Genomic DNA, 26,450 nt, shown 5'->3' with positions numbered 1-26,450 from the left:
AAAAAGCAGTAAAGTCAATCATGTCATGGGTGCACTCCACTCTATATCCTGCTGTAAGATTGTTTCTATATGCTGATTCTGCTCACTAAGCTTGCCATCAGCATTCATCACTATAGAGGTACTGTCATTGTAAGTCTTAAGTTGCAGCTATCTCAGTGAAATGCAAATGGGAAAGGCAACAATTATTTCCCAGAGCATATTCAAGTAAGTCCTTTAAACTGCTTATAATCTTGAGCTATCTTACTCCTAGCTATGGATGATGACCCTCAATTATTCGTAATGACCAGGATTTCTTCTAAAATAAAACAAATCTGTGTTTAATCCGAGCACGTATCTTATATAAAAACAGTACACGGGAGAGTTAAGAATCATAAACAACACAGAAGAGCACATGGAAAGCACCTCCATCCACTTAGGAAAGTGATTCACTTCCAGACAGTTTAGGTCAGGTCATTATGTTGAAAGAGTGACAAAAAAGATACTCACAGTCACGCAGTAAATTAAGTGATAATCAGTAGCTCTATATAGCATAAACTACTTCATGCCCATGTATGTATGAGTGAGCAGGTAATCTGCAACAAACTTAAACATATTGTGATAGGCCATGCAGATGGTTTGTTCCTAAAATGCTCAAACCATTATTTCTGTCATAAATTGTCCTTGAATTTCTCTTCTCCAGTACACTAGAAAAAAATAAAACTACAGCTCCTTCTGCATCTTTTTCAAATACATTGGTGAAGACCAGTTTTGTGAACTTACGAAGAAGAAAAACTACTGAAAACCCCAAAATAAAGGTGCTCCAGCTACCCAGTCTGACCTCGTCAACCCCACTCACCCTTCAAGCCGCCCTGTCTACTAACCCTTCACATCTCATCCTCATCGCTGCACGGCATTAAAGCTTTTTCTTCAGGTCTTTCTGTCTTATTCTTTTTTGTCTTGTGTTGTAAGCCCTTGTGTAAACTCTGCTTTGTGTATCTGACGATTATTTTTTCTTCTTGTTTTTGGAAAAATAAGTAAAACAAAAAACAAAAACAACACTGTATAGTAGCATACTTTTTTTTATCAGCATCTTACCAAGATGACACAAAAATATATACAAGCATCCATTTGTAATGTACATATTTGTTTTTGAGTACAGGTTTTACATCGAATGCTCTTCCTGATACAATTATCTCAATTTATCCTAGTGAATGATAAAATATTTACTTCATATTTAGGGGAGACAAAAAAGACGGTATGTTTTTGCATTCAACTTCAACCAATTATCCAGTATCAAGTCTGGGTCACAGGGGGCTCAGTCTAAGCAGAGGCACCCAGACATCCCTCTCCCTAGGTAACTTTTCCAGTATATTGCCTTTAGCATGTCCTAGGACTCCTTCGGAGCTTCCAGCAGGACAAAACACCTGACTTAGGTGGCTCCAAAGAGACATCCTAGTTAGATGTCAAATTAACTCACTACACCTTTCTCCCTTTCCCCTCGCTTTTAAACAAAACAGTAACATTAGAACGCCACATTAGAACTTGGGGCAGCAACTTATTCCAACCTGGAGTGTCCATCTTTTTCCAGTCTGAAGCCACGACCCTCTCATAGCTTCAGACTTGGAGGTGCTATTTCTCATCCCAACCACTTCACGCTCAACTACAAACCACTCTAGTGTAAGCTGGAGTTTATGGCTTGGTAAAGTCAAAAGCACAACATCAGCAAAAGGCAGAGACAACATCCTGAAATCACCAAACCTGATAACCTAAACCTCTTGGCTGTGTCCTGGCTGAGTGGCTGACCCTAAGTCTGAGTTATTGCTACTAATGCAAAACAAGCTCACACTATGGTAGCACATGGACTGGACTCAGTAGCTTGCAACAACTGGACTGATATCCGACGCTCTGAAGAACTCTAAGGACACCCTGAAGGATGTGATTCAATACCTTGACCAAGTCCACAAAACATATTGATTGGGCAAACTCCCACTGACCTTTAAATGTCCTTGGGAGGATAATGAACTGGTCCAGTATTTAGTAACCAGGATGCAAACCAAATTGTTGCTATTGAATATGGGGTTTGACAAATGGAGGGACGCTCTTCTTCAGTACCCTGGGACAGACCTTCCCAGGGAGGCTTAAGAGTATTGGAACACACCCTCCAGCCAATCTTGAGGTACCAGTCCATGTAATGTTGCAGAGGTGTGTCAGCTAACCTAGGTCAGGCCCACAATATCCGGGACATTAAAGAACTCAATGTGAACTTCATTTGACCCAACTTCTTAGTAGCAGGGTTGTTTAATTATCTACCCCAGTGATTGGCACATTATTTGCCTAGTCCGGAGACTTCTCCCAATATGGGAATTGGATTGAGGAAATGCAGTAGCATCCCATTATCACTGTATACTGTGTGAGCGGAGCAGCGCTTTCCCCTGCTCAGCAGGCTTACTCACTCATTCACACACATTCATACAAGCATATTTTTTTAGTGTCTACATGCTTTCTATCTAAACTTCACAAACACATTCACACTCTGATGAATGCATCGGGAGCAACTCAGAATTCAGTATCTTGCCCAAAAATACTTTGGCAGACTGGAGCAGCCAGTGATCAAACCACTGACCTTCAAACTACAACCTACTCCACCTTCTGAGACACAAACACCCCAACAGTTTGGAAATATCAGTTTAAGACCAACATGGCTGCCAAAGCTGCAGTCCACTTGCCAACCACACTTGAAAAGGTCTCTTTAGCTTGATGGCCCCTTGTTCACCTTCAGTTTATGGGTTGCCACCACAAGTATAGGCCCCAACTGCCTTAATGCCACAGCTCCTTACAGACATTTTAGCAATGCAGGTGTGGAACATGGTACACTGCCACCTTATTGAATGGTACACCAGGACGGTCCACCAGCTGATCCAGGTTACTACCAAGCTGTGTTCAGCTGATTGCTCAGCTCACACTCTATTTAGTGTTTATAATATATATCCAATTTTAAGGCTTAAGGAGTGTATATAGCTATATATTCTAAGGCATAATGTAACTTTGAATGTTACATTACAAAGAATGTGAACCAAATACACAAAGCAGAAAAATAAATAGCAGAAGTCATGGAAAGTGATTTGTTTTGATTGTAAGTGGACAAGGCTGGACTAGAGTTGGAATACAAAGTCTACATCAAAAGAGAAAAGGTGGGGTCCAGAATAAGGATTACTAAATAGTATATATCTCCTTCTTCTAACAAACCTTGAAGAAAGTTTTCCAATTGAGAGATGTGGAATGGTGTGGTTAGTTTGCAGAAAGGAATAGTATGTGTGTATGGGGTGGAGTGGAGAGGTATGGGGGCAAATGAAAGGCACTGGAAAGCTCAGTGGAACGGTAATGCAAATTGCTTTTATTCTCACTGCTCTTCATTTCCAGTCAGCACCAGCTATGACCTCCCTCTGCTACATTGTCTCCCCTCCATTTTTATTTCCTCATCTCCTCCAACTATTTATTTTTTTCTTATTTCATGCTATTTTTTTTCCATTTAAGCTCAGATTTTCCCCACTCCTTTGATGAATATCCTTCCATCTGATTTCCCCTGGAGCTTTTCCTCTCTCCCTAGATTCTTCTCTCCATCCTTCTTAATCTCAGAGGACTTCTTGTTGCATTTACTGCATGTGGTTTGGGAAAAAAATAGGTGGGAATTCATCAACGAGGAATTTTAATAGCTGGTATCATGATCACTAAGCAGATGGAAGCCATCTTGAGCACATGACAGCTGGTCTATCAGCCTCTAAGGTGCTATATGAGTTCTGTAGAACTCCATTAAGGATTCTGATTTAAATATCTCCTCTCCAGTTTATTCCCCCAAACTGTATATCCTTCATTCAGGTAGAATCAACCAAATTTTGACTGAAAAAAACAAACAAACAAAAAACAATGATTTTCATATTTAACACATAATTTAATATTTAACTAATTTTGCTTAAAATTTTTTCTGAAGTGCACTGACCTTGAATAGTGGGGTTGAACACTAAAGCATCCTGACTGTAAGGTCTCTATCACTCTTTCTGCTTCATTTTCTCTGCTCTTCCTCTATTTTGCAATATCTTTAGCGAGGACGAAAAGTGATCACTTCACCACTCACGCATATGCCCATACTGTAGTACACCAGTACTTCAGTTCCTCCAAAAAGCCCTCCGACAACAAGTGGCTTTCAATTTCCTGTCTCACATGGCCCTCACGCCATCATCGACAGGGTACGGGAAACCTGGAATAGGGCACAGCATTTCTAAAGAAGTTTAATAATAAACATCCATCCCTCCAGAGCAGAGTGACATATATTTCCCAGTCTGGGGTGATCTGTCTATGGAGTCCTTAGGATTCAGAGCTGTATCTAGAACAGCTTGCACACTGCATGGAGTAAATAGGCAACAGGAAAGCACACAAGGGCTGCTGCGGGGGGTTTTATTTGGCCTGTTTGCTCCAGAATTAATAACACTAGTATTTGTTTAGAAATGGTCAAGCTGAGAGAATATCCATAAAATGTAAAAAATATATCAAACAGATGCAAAAAAATAAATGAGTTTTTTTAAACTATATTTTTCAGTGATTAAACCTCATAGTCACAAATTTAATGGATGCTTGTAAAATTTCCCCAAATTATTAGCACCAGTATTATTAGTGTTCTCTTGATTAATATATGAGATTGGAGTGATAAGAGTAGTAAATGTTAGTCTGTTAGACAGAGTATGATCAATTTTGTTTGTTGCTCAGGTCTTGAGATTTAATTTCCATGAGGATATTTATCTGACCAAAGCTCTTTATACTCTTTTTATACTTAAAATACATCATCTGGTCAAAAACTAGACGATGTATTTTAATAACTGCCAAATTCTTGTTTGTTTACTTTGTTTAATCTTTCTTTCCGTCATGTAGCTCCTGTCTCTCTATTTTGTCTCTTTCTGTGTGCCACCCATTTTCCCCCTCTATACTTTTCATCATTTACTTTGGCCTGGACATAGCTTTCAAAAGCGATCGCTGAAGGTGAATTGAATTTAGAGGAACCTTTATTTCCCAGAGTTCTCCCAAAGCAGAGGTTAAAATCTTTGCCAGTTGGCAGCTGTGTAGCGTAACTGACTACATACAATTTATTAGAGACGATTGGAGCATCTGCAGGCCCTTTTGCATCCCCGGAGAGTAGTAGAGTGGAGTGGCAATTCAGAGAGGGGGTCAGTGGGGGGTGATGGGGAAGAGAAGAGAGGACAGAGTAGGACGCAGATTATTAGGGTGCTTTTGAATTTCACTGAAAGACAGGGTGTAGCTGATGGAGCTTTCAATCTCATTCACATCAGAAGGCTAGCTAGCCAAAGAGATGAAGGGGAAAAAAAAATGAGTCTCTCTCAGTGCACGTTATTTGTTCCACTTACTGCTTCTGCTTTAAAAGATTGCATGTGTGGGTTTTGGGTGGGGGTATGTGTGTGTGGGCAGGTATATGTGTGTGAGCTGCATGTCTCATGAAGCTAAATGTGTATACTGCATGCATATACTCATTTGAAAACTTGTCAAATATCTACCTTTCTGATGCTGCTAAGGCACTCTACAACTATCCTTTTACTACAGCACATATACAATGCACATAGAAATGCGCTGATGTACTGGACTCCTGCATCTCATGCATTATGGACATTTGGGGAACTGAGGAAAAACCTGTTTGCTATTCAAGCTGTGTAACAAGAAGTACACAGCACACATACACATTGTCAACAGTGAGCTAATGCGATATATAGACATCTGCAGATCGATGGCAAATATACAACCACAGTGAGCATAAAAAAATTGGTTATAAAGATATGTATGACCCGCAAATACAGTTTATTCCAGTTTACCTATGTAGCTCGGAGCAAATGTCTCTTTCTTTTTTCATGCACATAGTTTTGTGACTTCAGATTTGATGGTCTGAATACAGTATCTCCTTGAGCTAGGATACCCTTGAAGAAGCAATATTTCCTCACAGCTGGACTGACCTACAATACACACAGGGGTGCTTTAGGGGTGTCAGTGCCAAAATGTATGTATGTGTATGTGGGGCAATGACATACAAGGATAACACTAGAAATATATTATTGTGGACCATAATTCTATCCATCTTGACAACACTACCAAAAACATATAAAATATCAGTGATGTGAAGGGCATAAAGTGGAATGATAACTGCAAAGCCATTTTAAGTACAAGCAAATGATGATTTGAAACAGATGGCCTGCATACTTGAACTTGCATTGCTTTCACTGAAACTGGCTAAATGTAATAGGTTGCAAGTGTAACTCTTTATGGCGATCCTGAGCAAATAGGTCAGTTTGAATTGTTTTGAGAACTATATTTGCCATCATGAATGTATACCATTAATAATCTCATATTAGCATAAAGAAGCCTTAATGCTCAAAGTGCTCTACAAACAACAAAGTGCTGTAACAAACAAGCATATTCATCTGTGTCAGAACTTATCACCCCTGTGCTTCTTTGCTCCCTAACCACTCTCACTGACCTCATCAACTAAGATCAAGATTGCAAAATTTTTTTCATTACCCAATGGGAAAAAATACAATTCAAAATTTGTTCATATTTCGCCTTCCATTTAAAAAAAATTTAAGTATCTATTTCAAAAAGTACAAAAAAGACAGTAACAGTAAGTAAACACTGAACGCTGATATTTTATTAATAATACAATCTCCTTGGCAACATTAACTTAATCATTAATTTATAATCTGAAACTTCAGTCATGCATACTATTCAAGATGACTATAGGACAATCCGTTTTCACAGAGCTGTGCTAGTGCAGCCATATTCTTTGAATGTCCAATGTGAATGAGTCCCTTGAGAGCATGTCTGTCTGGTTAAAAGGCTGATTATCTTTGTTTGGTTTGATCTGTCTAATGGGGAACCCTCTTCTTCATGCAAATCAACAATTCTGGATCCTATTTATTTCAAATGTATTTATATTTATATCAGCTTGTTGTCTGTGAAGGTTCTCAGTCATCCAGGTCATCGTAATCTAAGGAGCTTGGAAAGAAAAGCGTCTGGACTTCTTTAAGTTGCTTGAAGACGTTTCACCTCTCATCCGAGAAGCTTCTTCAGTTCTAAGGGTCAATGGTGGAGAGTCCCAGATTTAAACCCAGTGGGAGTTTCCCCCCAAAAGAGGGACAAAAGGACCCCCCGATGATCCTCTACCTAATCACATGAGCCAAGGTGTGAAAATGGGTGTGGGTCACAATCGTAGTGCTTCCCATTTTTGAAAAGGGGGACCGAAGGGTATGCTCCAACTAGAGGTGGATCACACTCCTCAGCCTCTATGCCAGGGTGCTGGAAAAGAATGTCTGTCAGTTAGTCAAACCTCAAATACAGGAGGAACAATGCGGTTTTCGTCATGGTCATGGAATACTGGAACACCTCCTTACCCCCACAATGATACTTTAGAGTACATGAGAGTTTGCCCAAGTGGTCTACATGTCTTTTGTGGACTTGGAGAAGGCATTCGACTGTTTCCCTTGAGTGTTCTGTGAGAGATGCTTTGGGAGTATGTGGTATCTGTCCTGCTGCTAGGAGCCATTCGATCTTTATACAACTGTTTGAAGAGAATTCTTTTGTTTATCTACAATTGTAACTTCGACAGGGATGTCACAAATTCCCAAAGGTCTGATGAACTTTTTAAACCATTGCAATGTGCAGAAACCACACCTCATTTCATATGTGGGAGTGACAAAAACTACAGTACTTTCTTCTGGCTATCAAGTTGTACCACCATTTATCAATCAAGAAACTGTTAGTATTGCAATATAAAATGTATTTGTTTTGTCCCTTCTCTCTAAGCTTTTCTTTTTTTTCCCTCTTTCTCATGATCTCCCAACTGGTCATGGCAGAATGCTGCCCCTCCCTGATAGCAGTTCTTCCAGAGGTTTCTTCTTTTCCTTCTCATTGTCACCTAGTGCCTGCTCATAGGTGTTTGCTCAACTGATTGTTGGGGTTTTTCCCTGTAATAGTTTATTTGCCATGTAATATAAATTACCTGTTGTTGTTAATGGAACTGAACTTAGGAAATTAAGTTATTATAGTATACATACATAAACACAAATCACAGTTAGAGAGAGAAGTACGAGAGGGAGAATCTGCAACAGTAAAAGGTAAAGCCCTTTAAAAGACTTCATACTTTATCACAGCTGTCTATACAAGGTTGAATAAGATGGAAATTGTTTCATGATTCATATTCAACACAGGTGCTGGACATAAAACTCCCTTTAATGGCACAACAGGCAACCACAGAACTTGTTCTATCTTGCTGGAAACAAATACGAGAGGGAAAATCAAACAAGCCCATACCCAAGACTATGATCAATAAGCTTGTAATTGATGTGTTTTGGGGTTTTTTGGACTGAAAATAAATTTAAACTAAACTTCTAACTTGTATAAAAGTAACAATGCTAAAATGTCTTCCCATAAGACAGAAGTGAGAGCAAACATATCCTTTAGGCCAAGTGCTACTGCTGCATTATGCCACTCAACGCTATCCCATTATCAACTCCTCGTCATGTTCAACTGCTGTGAAAACCAATCCACACCCCCTGGTTCTCCTGCCAAGCCATTATCAACTTCTCGTATTTTGACAAGCTGTGATAAAGCAGAATATAGTCCTGTGCTCCATTGACAGCTAGTATCATGAGTTTTCACACACTGTAAAATCTATGTTATTGCCAGACATGAAGCAAATCATGTGACCAACAGTCAGATTTATAGCAAAGATAAACAGCCACAACCACGTTAATAAATCTGTTTCATCAGAGAAGGAAGAAAATATATACACACAGCATATACACAAAGAAAAAAATTACTGTAACTTTGTAATTGCTGGCCTCATGTAAGGTTTATTAAATGATTAGCGTCAAGAAGCTTCCAAATAGCTTTCTCATTTGGCTTTTTATACATTACAGCTATTGCAACTGACAAAATTCTCAGTTGGTTGGTAAAATGAAATAAATCTAATGAAATAGTGATTCGATTTAGACTCCTAATGTAGCACCCCAGTAAGTATTACTGTTGTATTTAAACAGGTATCACTGATTGGATCATTATTCTCTGATAATAGGAACAAAAAAACAGCGTTATTAAGAATTTTTGAGACAGCTGTACTACAAAGCAAGTTTAGCATACCCAGGATAACTTTTCCTTATCTGGGCTCAGTTATCTTAATACTAGCAATCAGCAATGTGGTCACACTATGGTTGTTATCAAATGTAGACTCAGCTTGCCTATAAATTTGGATTAAAAGTCAGCAAATACAAATAGTTATCCTGTTTTAGGATTAAACCCCTGTATCTCTTAGTGGCCACAGTTTTGTACACACTGTATTTTAATGTATGTGAATAACATCTACACTAACAATAAACTGAGACTAAGAAAAAAAGACGTGTCATTTTCCTTGTCTTTATGTGATTCAACTCAAATGTTTTGGCTGCTGTGGTAAGGGTAGCCTGTCAAATCATATTTACCTCAAATGTCAACATTTCAGGTGTGAAGTCCATGTCTATGTATTATAATTAACACTTTTCAATTGTGTTTTGGTCAAGGTGTTTACAATGTCCATCTTACAAGTCATTATATATTGCTAATCAGAGAGAAAAAACAAGAACAACACCTTTAACACTTAAAAAAACTTTAGTCCATATTACTGTTCTATCACTGGGAGACAAGGGGTCTTCCATATATGGTTATGTTATTTTCCTGAGCATTGATTGGTCAGTAGAAGGTGATTTTGTAACTGCTAATCCTTTATTTCAAACATTACCTGCTGTAGTGCAGGTTAAGTCTGCTGCATGAGTTACACAGAGTAGATTGACCAGCCATGCTTAACTGGCTTTAATTCATCAGTCATTACAGAATTATGAAAAACAAAGGAAAACAAAAACAAACAAACAACTGTATATTGCATATTATTAGTGTCTTATTTGCTTAGTTCTGATGACTATAAATGTCATCTGACTTTTATAACCTGTAACCTTCACGTCACTCTAAAATGTTGCCCTACTGACATGTTTACCTTTGTACACATGCTGTACCAAATGTGAGGGTAAAACATATTTTTACCCTTCCCTCTTGTCCGATTTTTGGGATGCATTTAAACAGAACAAACATATACAAATAAAGAGAAGCAAATCTCTGTAAATGTGTCTGGCACCCTTTGCATCTGGAACATACTGTACAGAGTTATTTTGTTGTTTGACAACAGGCACTAAAGCACAGACTTGCATCTGCACTCTCACACACGTCATTTTGACCTCTGGTAGGTCACTGCGGTGGGATGAGCCAAAATGAAGCAATCTCCCTGCACTCACACTTCATGGGATATCATACTGAGTGTGTCAGTCAGAACATGTTACTTGATTAACAACCTAAAAATAGATCCCACGCAGTGATGAGTGTTATCCCTGGTACACAACACTCAACAGCAATGCTTACACACTAACACTCATATTTTGAACACGCAGAGTCGACCGTGATTCAACTCGTGCCCTTCCTATTAAGAAAAAGGGCAGGACAAACGGAAAGTGCACCCAAATGTAGCTGTTTTTCTGAACAACAGAGAATGTTGACTGTGAGTATTATATGCATCTGTCTTTGCTTTTCTGTAACACAACTTCAGTGACACAACATACTGTGCAGCTCTCAGCTTTGAAGATAAATGTGTGCACAGTAAACTGTGAGTGTCAGAGAGATATCATACCATCTTTAATGCATAAATAGTCACCTGGCATCCAGCCATGACAGCATATGGCCAAAAAAATGTTTCAATCAAAGGCAAATAGCTGCCACTAAACATTTATCACTGATTAACACTGGGAATTAAGTGATTATATAGACACAACGTCTTTGGCAAAAATAACACTAGCTTTGAGGAATCTGAGATTAGACATGTTTGTGTCCTAGTCCAGTCCATTCCACACTGTGCTGACTGTCTCACTTTCAGCAACTAACAGGATTTTAAGAATATTCATCAGTATGTGGGGTTGAATAAAAAGGTTCTACAACTAAGCACATGCTACATTTTCTCCTTGGAAGTCCAGGACTGAACTTGCAAATGCTGATTTGTGATTTAAACATGTGTGAGCTCTGAATGTGACCCAATCTTCATGTGCAGGATAATGCCTGGCTTGGAGAGTTTTCTGCTGCAAACAAAAAATCAAACAGCAGTCTCCAAAAAAAGAGTCCACAATGTCCAGACCTGAAGGCAGTGAAGGAGGGCAGGAGAATCACCAGAACCATGCTCATCAACTGACTTTGTATGCAATCACACAGGCCATCTTGGATTTATTTCCTGAAAGCGGATGGTTGATTGTACTGTCACTCCTAATTTGTCTCTCTACAGGTGAGTCCATAAAAAGTTCAAAAGAAATAGGTTGTGATATCTTTTGCTTGTTTTTTTTTTAACGAACAAACTAAAAAAAAAACAAACTTTGAGCAGGCGTGCGCAAACACTACAGTAACACACAAACAAATAGAGTAGTGGGACCACTGAACTGAGAGATGCCTGCAAAAATGGTAGGCTAGCCGATTAACCCACTTTGATTTGTAACTCTGTCTAATCCCCCCCTGCAGCAGGGCCTCAGCCTTGTGTCATTATCAAATAGGCAGAGAAAAATGAAAATGAGAGACACACTTTGGAGAGGGAGAGAGAGAGAAGGAGAGAGACAGACGGGAAAATGTAACAGAGCAACATAATATAGGGGTAGAAATTATTACCTTGCAATACTCAATAGAACAGTGGCAATATGCTGTTAAATCGCCCTGCTCTGCCCACCGACACGAAAACAAGATGATGTTAGACCTACTGCTGCAGGGAATGGGCTGTTGTCTGAACATCCAACCCATCATTCTCTGTCACAAGCAGCAGTGAATCAGATGCCTAACTAGTGAGCTTGTTTAACCTGAGGGAATTGATTACACGCCTTCCTTCCCTTGACATTTAGAGCTATGGTACTAATTGTACAATATGCAATGTCTGTAATATTAATAGCAATCTAAGAAGTACATTTCTGGTTCGTGTGTGGATACAGTGATGGGTGTATGAAACTCAGCTGATTATATTTAGGGCTGAACGATATATCGCATTTGCGATAATATCGCGACATGATCAAGTGCAATTTTCTAACCGCAAAGGCTGCGATTATACTCTGTTTACGTGACATGCGCGAGTAAAACATGTGATATGATCAAACGGGATTAGCTGTGTCCCAAAACGTGGGCTGCATCCTCCATTGTCTAACCACAGAGGCTGCACTCTGGTCACGTGACACGGGGAGCAAAGTTTTGAAACAGTCTACCGAGAGTGAACCAGCAAGCAAAGCTGTAGCCTACACAATGGCCTCAGGTTCAACAGAACCAGAGCCTGCGGGGATGCTAGTACCAAAGAGGAACTGCACATCAGCCGTGTGGGAATATTTTGGGTTTAAAAGAGATGATGTCGCACAGAGTCAGGTACTGTGTAAAACCTGTCTTGGTAGAGTTTCTACATCTCGGGGAAACACTACGAATTTGTACCAGCACCTTAAGACTCACCACAAAACAGAGTATGATAGATGTATGGCTAAAAAATCTAGTAGTGTGCAGAATAAACCTAGTAACGTTACTCGGCAAGGATCACTGACCGAACTGTTTGAAGGTGTTACGCCATATGAACGCACTTCAAAACGGCACGTGGAAATCACCAAAGCAGTAACCCACTGCATCGCGAAAGACATGATGCCCGTCAATACGGTGACCAAGCCTGGATTCAATAATTTGGTAACTACACTGGATAAGAGGTACAGAATGCCCTCCCGCACGTATTTCAGTCAGACTGCAATACCCGAGCTACATATGCAATGTAGGCGGAGGGTTGCAGCGGAGTTAAAGGCTGTTGAGTTTTTTGCGGCGACAACAGACATGTGGTCAAGCCGTACAGCAGAGCCCTATCAAAGTCTGACGGTGCATTACATTACCGAAGACCTCCACCTCGAAGCTCGCAGCCTACAAACGGCCTACTTCCCCGAAGACCACACAGGGAAACATTGCTGCTGGCCTGAGAGAGGGGCTTGCGTGTTGGGATCTCCCTGAAGACAACCTTGTCTGCATAACGACGGACAACGCGTCAAATATGGTGAAAGCAGCACAGCTGAACGAATGGACCAGGCTCCAGTGTTTCGGACACAGATTACATCTTGCTATTGGTAAGTTACTGCCGTGAGAGAGAGAGAGAGAGAGAGAGAGAGAGAGAGAGAGAGAGAGTGTGTGCAGCGCATGCGCGCGAGCCTGTGTATCACTCTCTCCCACAAACACACCACACTATTTTTTATCTTGTTCTTTACTGCTGTTAATTCTAGATATGTTATGTCAACCCCACACTGATGTACCCACCTCTTCTTATGTATTTTCTTTTTTGTTTTTGTCTTATGGTCTTATGTTCTTGTATGTCATGATGTATGTAACAATAGCTTTGGCAACACTGTTCCCATAGTCATACTAATAAAGCAACTTTGAATTTGAGAGAGAGAGAGAAATGGTGAAACCTTGCATCATAACTGCAATTGTATGTCTAACACTAATTTTACTTTTTACTTTTTTTTTCCCTCCAGAAAATGCAATCAAAGATGATAGAGTATCAAGAGCAATTGGGCTGTGCAAGAAGTTGGTGGGGCACTTCTCACACAGTTGGAAGAAAAAGGCAGCACTCACTGAGGCACAGAAGGAGCTTAAGCTTCCTGAGCACTCTCTCATTACTGAGTGCCCTACAAGATGGGGGTCCAAAGAGAAAATGATTGCCAGAGTGCTGGAACAGATGAAAGCCATATCGCAGGTATTGACAGGTGACCGACATGCACGCTCCCTCATCCCAACCTGGCAGGATGCTGAAGTGTTGGAGTCCATTCATAAGGCACTGCATCCTCTCTCCGAATTTACTGATGCTCTTTCTGGAGAAGAGTATGTGAGCATCTCCTACCTCAAGCCAGTTCTCCATCTTCTGGCAACATCAGTCTTGGCTGAAGATGCTGAGGACACTGATCTGACTAGATCAATTAAAACCAAGGTCCTGGCATACCTCAACGACAAGTATAGTGACCTCAACACCCAGGAGCTTTTGGATGTTGCGTCGTTCATGGACCCTAGGTTCAAAACGCAATACATCAGCGCAGACAACCTTCCTGCCATTAAGGCCCGACTGAAGACAGAAATGGTGGAATCGGCTAGACGTACACATAATCAGGTAAATCCTTGAAAATTATATTTCCACAAACACATAATATTTATATATAAGCTAACTGCAAAACTAATGTCTCTCTTCCCATCTGGCAGGAGAAGAGGTCTCGCACTGAAACTGCTCAAAATTCTCCAAGTGCACAGGCCTCTGGGGAAAGGCAAAGAAGACTCTTGGTAGTCTTTTAAAACCAGTGCGGCCTCTTCAGCTTTGCCTCTGCCACTTGAAGATGTTGTGGAGGCAGAGTTGAATAGTTACCTGTTGACCCCTGTCATTGACGGAGAGGATGATCCCTTAGCCTGGTGGAAGGTGCACAACATTCACTTTCCACGACTGTGCAAGATGGCCCGCAAATATCTGTGTGTGCCAGCCACAAGTGCCCCCTCAGAGCGTCTGTTCAGCACTGGAGGGAATATAGTGACCTGCACTCGCTCATCCTTAAAGCCAGCAAAAGTAGATATGCTGGTCTTCCTAGCAAAAACCTGTGAGCTAGGATGATTATGGCTAGCTGAGCCATACTCATTGTGCACTTTAGTTTGTGCTGTGTTGCTGTTACTTACTGCAGATAATCAAGATGTTCAGCCAGTTTTAATTTAAAGGCGTGTTTGTGTGTGTGTTTATACAATTGCTATTATGTTTGCACTTTATGTGTAATGTTACTGACTGCAGAGATCAGTAAGATGTGTGTATTTTTTATTTATTAGTTTTATTTATTTAATATTATTTTTTAATTTAATGACTGTCTAGTAGTTCACAGATGTCGAAAAACTGAGTGTGGTAAAGCCACTGATTTTTTTTATGTATATTTCTGCAATCTGCACATTGTACTGACTTTCATTTTAATGTTTACACCAGGGTTCCTTGTCAGCACTTTATGCTCAGATGTTTGTAAGCTAAAAATAAACTATTGTGTATGTTCAAATATACTGTTGTGATTGAAGAAGTTAAATAAAAATGTCAGTCATCAATTCATGCATCACCTCATGTCATCATTTCACAGAGGTCTGTCTTCCAGGAAAGAACAGTTTAAAATTAATGTAATATAGTATTGGCCATACTATATGATGTATTGCTTGTCTTTGTTTAATAATACAGAAGACAAAGACCTTAAAAAATAATCGCATATCGCATCGCAATCGCAATATTGGGGCAAAAAATCGCAATTAGATTATTTTCCATAATCGTTCAGCCCTAATTATATTTCAAAGATAACCAGATTTGGGTTATATCAAGAGATGAAAATGCAGTGGCCAAACACTTAAAGGATTCCTCCATGCACAATTAAGTGTACCCATGGAGTTTATAGTATAGTTAAGACACCCACCTTTTAATATTTTGAAAAGTTTTTGTGTGTTTGTTTTTTGCATTTGCAAAAGTGTTAATCTCCATATGTTCCTTTCTTTGTTCTGCCTATCCAGTTTCCTTAACAGGAAAGAGTGCAGAGAGGCAAAGTGCAGTAAGAAAATGGTATTCTGGAAGTAAATATATCCATCTTTGCTGTTTAGCTTGCATTCAACCCAGCACAGAAACCTTTTAACAGCATAAGGTTCAAAAGTTTTAACCTTATGATGGAACAGGATGAAAAGTGAGAGGCTAAGTATAGCAAGGCTGTGAACTGTGCCTAAACTTTGAGCCTAATTAAATACCAGCCATCCATCCATTCATACATTTTCTTCCACCTATCTGGGTCACGGGGCAGGAGCCTAAGCGGATAACCACCACCTCCAGTTTGTCCGTGGGAACACGAAGGTGTACTCAGGCCAGCCGAGCGATATAATCTCTCCAGCGTGTCCTGGGTCTGCCCCATGGCCTCCTGCCGGTGGGACATGCCCGGAACACCTCACCCAGTAGGCGCCCATGAGGCATCCTCATCAGATGCCCGAATCACCTCAACTGGCTCCTTTCGATTTGTAGGAGTAGTACTCTGAGCCCCTCCCGGATGGCCAAACTCTTCACCCTATCTCTAAGGGAAAAGCTAGGCTTCCTTCGGCGAAAGCTCATTTCCGCTGCTTGTATCTGTGAACTTTTTCTTTCAGTCGCTACCCAAAGCTTGTGACCATTGGTGAGGGTAGGGACATAGATTGACCATTAAATCGAGGGCTTGGCTTTTATATTCAGCTCTCTCTTTAAAATGACGAACTGATGGACATACCGGCATTATTGCAGTCACTGCTCGGTTGATCTCCCGCTCCCTTCACTTGTGAACAAGACCCCGAGATACTTAAACTCCTTCTTTCAGTAACTCATCCTTGACCTGGAGTGGGCACTCCACCTATTTCCAGCTGAGGACCATGGCCTTAGACTTGGAGGCCACCACCTAATGAAGCCAACAGAACCACATCATCTGCAAAAAGGGATTGTGAGACTGCCCAAGTGAAAGCCTTCCAACACTTGGCTACACCTAATTAAATACACTGATCGAAAAACTACTTTTGAATCGTAACTCGGGGCTGGGGACAGGTTTTGTAAAGACGAGTTGTGTGATTTTAAAAAGATACCTGCAGTGAGATGAGAAATAATGGCGAGCTAACTCCTTAGTCACTATTTAGTCAGACATCTTTGTACACACGGCTTAAGAGATTTCGACTGCACAAAAACCTGTGGTAATCTTGTCATGGGGACAGCTGCTCCATCTTTCTCTCCTCCCTCCTCTGCCTCTGACTATTTCCTGTGCTCTCGGTAATATAATATCACTTTCAGCTGTGTCATTCTTTCTTCATGCCCACCAGCCACTGCTCTTGAATTTTCCTGTTGCTTCTTGACACTGATCACAATGACTTCTCTTTCTACCTTATATGAAATTAATAGCACATAGAAAGCATTTTCCAGGTTGCCTAAGTTGTCTTATTCCCGTGTTGCTGCAGCCTTCACTGTGTTCCACTTGTCTGTACCTGCTTATATGATCATCAGCCTCCTTTTTGATTTACTGCCTACCCACGGCATTTTAAATGTGTTTGCTACATCTGATTGACTTTGGTTCCAACTGTTAGCTTGCTTATTGAGCAACTAAATACTCAATCTTCTCTACAGTTTCAGGCTACACACAGCAATCCAGATTTGGGATCCTTCAGCACTCTCTTTATAACAGTTGTTGCTAGGCATTTGTGTCATGGCACTCAGTTTGGCACTACTTTAGTTGCTTTTAATTGCTATTAGACACTGTGTGAATGTTAAGTGGTCTAGTTAAGAAATATGTTAATTTGTTAAATTTGCAATTTTTTTAAAAGATAACACGAGTGGAAATCTTTGTTTTTATTACTCTAAAACATTTTAGGATAACATTTAATAAAATTGCATTACAAGTGCTTTTTGATGCCCATGTCCTGTCTCTAAAACAATCAATACTTAAAATAAAGAAGTTTAGTAATGAATAATTCCAGCTAGTTTCCAAAATATGTGAACACTGATGGAACGTCTATTACTTGCTTTGTATGTATTAAAGAATTTCAATTTAGTTTACATACTGTACTCATAAAGCCAATAAATAGAGTCTTAAGGCTCTGACACGTGTGTTTTTTACACTAAACTTATTGGTATTTTATTGGTGAGGCACATCCTCGGTGGTCACGTTATCGTGTACAGTCCTCATCAAAGGAGGAAATTCCTCATTTATGTTTATTCTAATCAAGTTTTACATTCATTTTCTTAATCTCCCTAATGAAGAGGATCATTTCGAACCTTATTTCTGTTTACCTGCTTTATTATATCATGGCCTTATCGCAGAAACACAATTACTAGCTTCAGTCTCATTTATATTCTGCTAATAGCTTCGGCTAACACCTACCTGTATATTATGTGTTTTTAATGTCGACATAAAAAAGTAATCCTACACAAACACCCACATAAATTATGCCTTTTTTTTTTAAACAAGATTCAAGTGGCCCATGACTTAACTGTAAATAAATTACTAAAACTCTATAGGCTGGCATCCATCCATCCGTTTTCATAACCATGTATCCAATTCAGGATGATAGGCAGAGCTGGAGCCTATCACACATAGGAAAGAGGTGGGGGACACCCAAGACAGGTTGCTAGCCTACCACACAGAGACAGAGACACAGGTATAGGTGCGAATGTGAGCAGTCACAACTATACAGCCAAATTAGAATCACTAATTAACCTAATACACATGTCTTTGGACTTGTGAAAAATGTTGGTGCACTAGGAGGATACCCACACATGCAGAGGGAGAATGTACTAACTCCACACAGAAATGCCCCAGAACCTATAATCTTTCTCCAGTGAGGAACAGGGCCTAACCATTTCATTACTAAAACACAATTTCATCTCCAACATCCTCTGCACAATGTCATATTTACTTGTTGTTTTCTATCCAAAGTGTAGAATTTCCATTTCCGTTTTATGTTTTTCCTCTTTATGCTGATTAGACAGCAGAAAGTCATGGCCAAATTTTCCAGGTGGAAAAGGGTATCACAATGAAAACTGCCATGAACGAAAATATTAAGAGAGTGAGAGGGTGGAGAATATTCTGTGACACAAGGGTTTCCGTTTGAAGAACAAACTACACCAAGGAAACAGGTTACACCTGGAACCAGTGGGAGAGACAAGTGAATGTCAGTGGAACTTATTAGACGAGTACAGTTCAAAATGCATCACAGCTTAATAATGAGGGAGTTGAAAATGTTCCCTGTGAATATAAATGTACGAGTAAACACATTTCACTAAAATACTCACTGTGTAAATATTTTTATTTGGACTGACCTTCATATCAGCCTTTTTTCCCCTTTTAAACTCTTTGCTACAATAAGAGTAAATAAACCTGAAAGTATTCACCAATAAATTATAAGCCTTTCCTACCAAATAACATGGTAGCATCAATATACAATGAAGGAGGTCTTTTACTTCCAAATGTGTTCTTCTATTCAAATATCAAGGTTGTTCACAAACAACATAACAATTTCCATAACAATTTCCAGTGCTTTCATAATCGACTGATTAAATACTACAAATTAAAGAATGCTTCAGATGTTGTAGGTTTTGGAAGCAAAAGTTACTGTGGCAGACCGCAATGCACAATGCAAACCTTTATGAATGCATCTGTCCATACTCTCTTTTAGCTTATAAAGTAGTTCTATGGCCCGCAACAATACAATTTTTGTGCTCAGCTTGTTTTCTTAAATAAATAAATAAAAACCCTGCATGTGACCATGGGTGCATTTGTCTGGACTCTGTCTCTTGCATTATTCCAACAACTTCACTGAGGGTCTGTTAACACACCAGTTTATGAAATGAGACATGACTAAGGACCAGCGGGGGCTTTGGATTTGTCAATGTATGCATGTGCATGGGAGACACTGTACTTCTCATTAAAGATACTCTAAATTTTAAGTATGTCCATGTCTGTTCACAGTCTGTTCACAGACTGAGGATAAGAAAGAGCCACTTCACTACACGAGGCACTTCGATGAGCTTTTAGCAAGTGTAACTTTTAATGAAGACGTTTTGACTAGTTATAGCCTTCCCAAAGTTAGAGGCATAGTAATAACTGTTACACTGAAAAAAGAAGAATTTTTTTGGTCATTTTAAGTATGTCATCAAGTTGCAAAATTTCCAACTCAAATAAATATTACCAATATTTTCTAAATTGCTTGTTTCAAATTTATGTACAAGCAAAGATGATTTAATAGTTTCACATTTAATTTGACACTTTACACACCAAAAAACATTGGTGTGTCTTCATAAATTCACACATTTTGATTGAGTTTTAGCACATTTCTTTTTATTTCCTTCCACGAATGAAAGGTGTTTCACTTTGTGAATCTTCACACATTGCTTCTTCGCTCCCATTAGTTACTATGCAACAACCATGGAGCAGGAGTATGGAGATAATTGGAGTACTGACAAAGCCTGCAGCAATCAACCTGTGTATAGCTTTGGTGAAACCCTGCCAAAGTGTGTGGGCTTTGACAAAAAAAAAGACAATAGAGCCGATGTATTCTTTAATGAAAATAGATTTAGTGGCGCTCATTATTTTCTAAGATTACATGACACCCATCAATTGGTTTAACCTTATTATGATCTGATTAAGCAGATGTTTTCTTCCCCACTGACATTTTACACTAAGTGTTATTCAGTGTTCAAACCCATGTCATGGAAACCTATTTAAACTAATACTGACACGGCTGAACATTCCTCCATACGTCATCTGCTCATTGGTATACAGCTCTATCCAGATTACTGAAGGTGGCTGTGACATAGATTTAGACATATCTATAGAAGCAGGCTTAATATCATTTTAAAGCTCTTAGGTCTGGGATGAGATATTGTGCAATACCACATAAGTGCTATCACAATCTTTCTTCCTTTTTAATATCATGTGGTAAGCAATAATCTCTTGCCTTTCAGCCAACATCCATTATAATGTATCTTTATGATATATAGTATAAGCGGTAGAGTTTTTAGTACAGTCTTCATGCATTTACACCAGACGTGCTGAGAGGTGGTACCAGAATTGAAGGGGGTCTGAAGTTTGCAGTCCCTCTCCAACAATCAATAAGCTCCTTTCGACCTTTATGTGCATCAATAATGGTATTTCTGCCTTTTGGAAGGGGATAAGAACTTTTCTTCATCCTCAGACAGGAATATTTCTCTCCTGTGAAAACTGCTGGCTTAAACTTCAAGTGCTCAGGAGCTAAACCAAAAGCAAATATTGAGACTTGAGCAGCAGAGAAGCAGAAGACAATTACTGAGAGGATTGAAGGGAGACGAAATCTACTAATGCCTCTATATTCCCACTTAATTTCCACTATTTTTTCTATTTTTTATTTTGACCACGACATGAATCAAGGCTTGCAAGCCACTTGCCTTAGGTTGAATGTCTAACATGTCATTGGTATTCCGAGTGTGCGTCCCTCTCTGTATGTCCACCTCTGAGTCACGCAGAATGAACCCTCTGCAGCACTAGGTACATGACCTTCCCTCCAACACCAGCACCGCTGCTGGCTCTCCACATGGTAGCTTGTTAATGTCAGAGCTCTTTCTCCTATCTATCTCTGTCACTCTCTCTCTCTGTCCCTTTATGTCACATAGTGAAAAGTGAAAAATGTGACCCCTAGGTCTTAGACAATCATATCCAAAGTCCCAAGCCAAAGATTGTGACACTGGGTCCAAAACACAGGAACAAGTGACCTTTCACTAGCCACATCCTCCTCATTGTCAAGCCGCAATCCTAAAAAAAAAACCATGCAATATAGTTTTCTACATGGCACAATAATAAGTGAAGATATGCATGTACAGTTTTAATATTAAAACCCTTCATAAATCACATTTAAATGTGTTTCTTGTGGCAGTTTGATTTTCACAGTCAGCTGTTAAAAGGCGGGTTAGAGTTTTACAATAAGGCCCTACACCAAGCTTAAATCCAACTTGTGCATTTAAACATAAAACTTGCTTATGTGATAAATACCAGAGACGGCAACTCATGCTTAAAGGCTCATTTAGTTTGAGAACTCATCTAAAGTGAGTTTGATGCAAATGGATCTATGACACTGAAGACAAATGCTGCAAAAGATGTATTTATTTTAAAAGGTCTTTTGCAAAATGTCAACAAAATCGTATGTCATCACCTGGTGTCTCTGCTTCAGATGTGAGGCCTCCAACATAGAGTAATGCCAGTCTAGCAGATTCAATTGACATATACATACCAAAACATGGATGTTCTATTCTACCATAAAGATAAATGCAGCTCTGCTGGATGCATTCCTCTGTGACATCTCTCCATTATCCTCGACCCTCAACCCTTTTCCGTTCAATAAAGAAAGTACACAGGGAGGTTCTATCCCTGCACTGAAATAAGTGGCAGACAGAGAGCCAGATGGGGTAGAGGAAATGGAAGAAAGGAAAGTGCTTCTACACCAGCTGCTATCCTGAAAAGTGGCTACATTTAGAGGAAGACAAGAGATCAAAGATGCTGAGACCATTACACACACATGTGGCCTCTTCTTTTTATGAGACTCCAGTGGGTCAGGTGGTAATGACTCTGCTTTCACATTAGAGGGTGTTTAGTAGGCCAAACCTAACAAAGGCTTCACATGATCAAAAGAAGCAGCTTTTTTGTGTTTAGATGGAGAGTGGGATTTTTTTTGTTGTTTGTCCATGTGGGGGTGCATGAATATAAATCCCAGCCATGGTGTGCTTGTAGGCAAGAATAATGATGTTAGGTTAGGTCAGTTTTTTTTTTCTCTAAATGTTGTTGGGAGTTGAAAGTATTAGCAAAAACAGTTTTGGCACACCATGGTATCTAGCTCATAATCTATTACAGTTTCCTGATTCACTTTTGCTTCCCGCACTGCTCCATGCTGTCTAAATAACATAAATATCATTATTTACTTTCTAGCATTATTGTCATTTAATAATAAGTCCATGCTGTTGTGCATTTTCTGAGAAAATATACAGATAGGCCACAAATTAAATGAAAAACCATGATGCTCGACCCCTACTGTATAATGAGGTGATGTAATGACCTGTTATGCTGTGGGAACCTGAACCCTGCCATTTGGGTAGACTTGATCAAAATAGGAGAAAAGTATAAAGTTGTTCTAATAATAACTTTTATGCTACGATGAAACATTTCTATCGTGTCATCCTTGATGACAATTTCCCCATCCATAGGGCATGAGGGTCCCAACACGGTTTGATGAGTTTGAAAATAATGTGAATCACATGTGATGGCCCCCCACGGCACCCAGGTGAATACCTATGTGATATTTATATCAAATGTGTTTTCCCCCACCAACATCAGAACACCAACTGTTTTTGGGAATATTGGTGTGCCAGTCTCCAACAGAGTTTTAGAGAATTGTAGAATTAATGCTAAGGTCCAATGAAGCTGATACTCAGAGCCCATAGACAGCATAACGTAACACATGGTATGCTGTTCTTTTTTCCTAACCAGCCTGCATCCATAAATTGCATAAACATGTTCGCATGCTTAGTTATTCTATAATTAATCTGGATGGGGATGGAAAGAACATCATGAATGCATTTGATACTTGAAAATACATCTTATTTTAGCACTTACAGTACAGTACTGAACCTACACTCTTTTTAACAAGTACATATACATGAACAACCTCTATGTAAGGCAGCTTTCAACATTCTTCACACGGAGTGCTAGGCTCCGAAGACTGGCATTGTGTATGCACGTGTGTGCGTACCTGTGTATGTGTGTGTATGTGTGTGACTGATTGTGCAAGTCCTCAAATACATGCAAATAGACATATTATCATCTGTTTTCTCACTCTTGCAAATCAACAGAGGCACAAAGATAACAACACAAGCAACAGTGTTTGAGTGCTGCAGCCCACAATTTCCTAGAGTGAAACATATGCAACATATCACAGATAGCAACACCAAAACAACTGCTGCAGCAGGACACAGCTACACATTTCATGTAAAAGTTGTAAATACTAATGTGCCAGCTCCCACTGATGAAGTAAAACATTAAAAGAAAAGAAGTTTTTAAAAAAATGTAGGCGTGACAATGCACCTATCAAAAGCTAATGCATAACATCATAAATATCATTTTTGCTCCCCTTTGCTTGGTGTATTATAAGTGTCAAGCTGACCTTCCAGTATGATAAAATACATGCCTCTGTTTCTCTCAAAACCGAGGTGATGTTCTGTAATATCGTCACTAGGAGGCGCACTTGTATGAAACTTAATCACCTCTCATAGCTACAGCTGCTGAAGTTCCTCCACTGTCACTATTACTAGGAAAATCCCAGCATTGACAGACTCGTCAAAAACGATGTTTCACAAAATCTTGTCAGCGTTGAGACTTTTGTTAATATCAAAACTTCCCTCAAGATAGATGGAAGTACACTGCAGGTGCGTGCCATGTATGCAGATTGAACTTTATTCCCTAAAACAATTGATTGTGTTAGGTTAGTGATGCTTGGCTGTGCAGCCTCTTTGCTCAGAAAATGAGGCTGCAATCAGCTTAAAAGACCAAAAACCAATCGTCCATCTATTCCAGTCAATTTAAAAGCTCCAGAGAGGTTTAATTCGTGTCATGACACACAATAATCAGTGGCTTTGAAGTCTCAGACTCACAAGGCATTGATCTGGCACGTTCACACAGCCTATGGTGGGCATCTCCCACCATAGGCTTAAGCATAACAGTTATCACTAGTACAAGATCGTCACACACTGTCCCAAAAGTAGAGGTGGCCTACTTACCATGTTGACTTCTGATACCATGTCTATGCTGGCTATATCTATATTCATTCCCACTCCAACCGGAGGACCTGGGCAGATGAAAACAAGCACACACAAAAAAGAAGACACTGCACATCAGATGTAGCCCGAGTGATTCGCTGACATATCGGTTAATAATGAGTACGTGACTAGGAAGCACACAGTTGTGAATTTAGCTTTTGTCAGCTGAATAATAGTTTACAGTGTTCATTTCGGGTGGGATTAGATGCGTTGGCCAGCAGTGAAAGTATTGGTATTACCTCTAAAAGTTGCTGACTTTAGCTCAGATAGTTCTAACGTATTTCCGTGACAATAAACGCCCGAGTTGGACGTTGATATTAAGAAAAATGGGCAGATACTGTTTTTTCCCCAACTCTGGTGACTCGTCATTCAAATAAATGTGCTGGTGCAATTTATCATCCACATGTGTTCTGGCGTTAGTCGTATTTTATCTACACCATACTGTCATTCTAAAGCTGATATCTTTCCCCTGTCCTTACTTGCTTAAAACTGCCCAGTTGACACATTAACTGTAATATTTCACAGGCTGACAACGCGCTGCCTAGTATCGGAAAATAGAAGTACATTTACCTCCGAAATCTGGCCTCAATCGTATATCATAACCTTTTAACAGTCTGTCCACCGTTTCTTTGACCAAAGACATATTGCTAGGGTCACTGACACTGGCACTATGGACGAAGAAAACACAGAAAGAGACAAAATCAGATTTAAACAGGATGTATTCTTAAAACAGAAGTGCCTAAGTATTTTCCATGCCGTCTGTAATACACTTAGTAAAACGAGTAGAGCATCCTCCGTCCCTTACCTTTGAGCGCACACCATGGCCACAATGACGGGGAGCAAGCAGACGATAAAACACATCATTCTTCGTCTTCTGAACACTACCATATTTAAACTCTGTGTTTTTTCGCTCTTTTAGGAAAGACGAGGTCTAACTTATTCTTGCCAGCGCAGTAATTCCAATGCCGGGCGCATGCGTACTCCCGACCATAACACCGAGAGGCAGCACCGCTGCCGCTGATGGTACTGGCAAATCTAGGAGAAAATTTAAAGGAGAATCAAGACTTTAGGTTGCTCAGGGGCATATGGGGGTCTCCCCGTTTCTTTCCTTTTTTTGTTTTGTTTTGTTTTGGATATGCGTGAGAGAGAGAGAATGCTTGGGCGTGTGTTTTGATTTTTTACACGTTGAGCGGTTGTTTAAAAAGCGACAACTATGATAGAAAAAGCGATAGTTCGACACTCCTGAGGTTACTGAAAATTGTGGGTGTGGTTGTGTCTTTCCACTAGCTTTTTTTCTGGACATCAGTTAGCCAACTCGTCAGTCCCCGAGCAAGCCACTGAAGGCACTAAATCTCTTTGCTCCTGCAGAGTAACTCGGCAGCTCTCAGTTGAAGTCTGCACGGCACAGTTCATATTCTAAATTTAGCATCTTTGTTTGTGAAACAGCAGCACTGTGGTGAAGCATTTAACTAAAATCTAGGTTTATAGATTCTGGAATTGGTCACAGACCTAAGCGTTGGCCCAGTAAAGAGGAAAGGATATGCATGATACGTCCTTAAAACAAAGATAATTGACATAGGCAAATATTATCAGATATGAGTATACATCAGTGACATTGTTTGTCCAAACCAGGAGACAAAACTTTTCCTGCAGCTGGGGTACACAACAGGTCCGCCGTTTGCTCAACGCCCAGAGAAAGAGAGAAAAAAAGCCTCTCTGTCCATGATGCTTAAACCAGTGAATTCAGTCAGCCGCTCCCCTTGACATTGTCCATGGAGCTCTCACTCTCTCTCTCTCTCTCTCTCTCTCTCTCTCTCCTCTATATCGTGTCTAAACCAGCAGTTGCTCACACATCGACCTCAACGCACTGAGGCCTCTGACAAAAACAGCAGCTTGGCTTTACATTCTGGGAAGCGCCTTGCCAGCGCAGTGCCTCGAGGTTGGAAGCGGGTTTCATGGAGGAGAG

The 26,450-nt window shown here is 39.9% G+C and overlaps 1 protein-coding gene across 1 annotated transcript in view; it reads right to left on the bottom strand.

Annotated features, from left to right (window-relative positions):
• The window catches only part of LOC116309365 (gamma-aminobutyric acid receptor subunit beta-2), a 60,903-nt gene extending 35,349 nt beyond the window's left edge, over positions 1-25,554 (bottom strand). The window contains exons 1-3 of the mRNA XM_039617936.1: positions 25,290-25,554; positions 25,055-25,152; positions 24,446-24,513 (exon numbers count right to left, since the gene is read on the bottom strand). Coding sequence (XP_039473870.1) covers positions 24,446-24,513; positions 25,055-25,152; positions 25,290-25,372 — 249 coding nt within the window. The 5' untranslated portion in view covers positions 25,373-25,554. The remainder of the gene's footprint in view (positions 1-24,445; positions 24,514-25,054; positions 25,153-25,289) is intronic.
• Positions 25,555-26,450: the final 896 nt, after the last annotated feature.

The sequence above is a fragment of the Oreochromis aureus genome, linkage group 10, assembly GCF_013358895.1.
Source record: "Oreochromis aureus strain Israel breed Guangdong linkage group 10, ZZ_aureus, whole genome shotgun sequence".
Lineage (NCBI taxonomy): Eukaryota > Metazoa > Chordata > Actinopteri > Cichliformes > Cichlidae > Oreochromis > Oreochromis aureus.
This window is presented reverse-complemented; position numbering and strand designations above follow the sequence as displayed.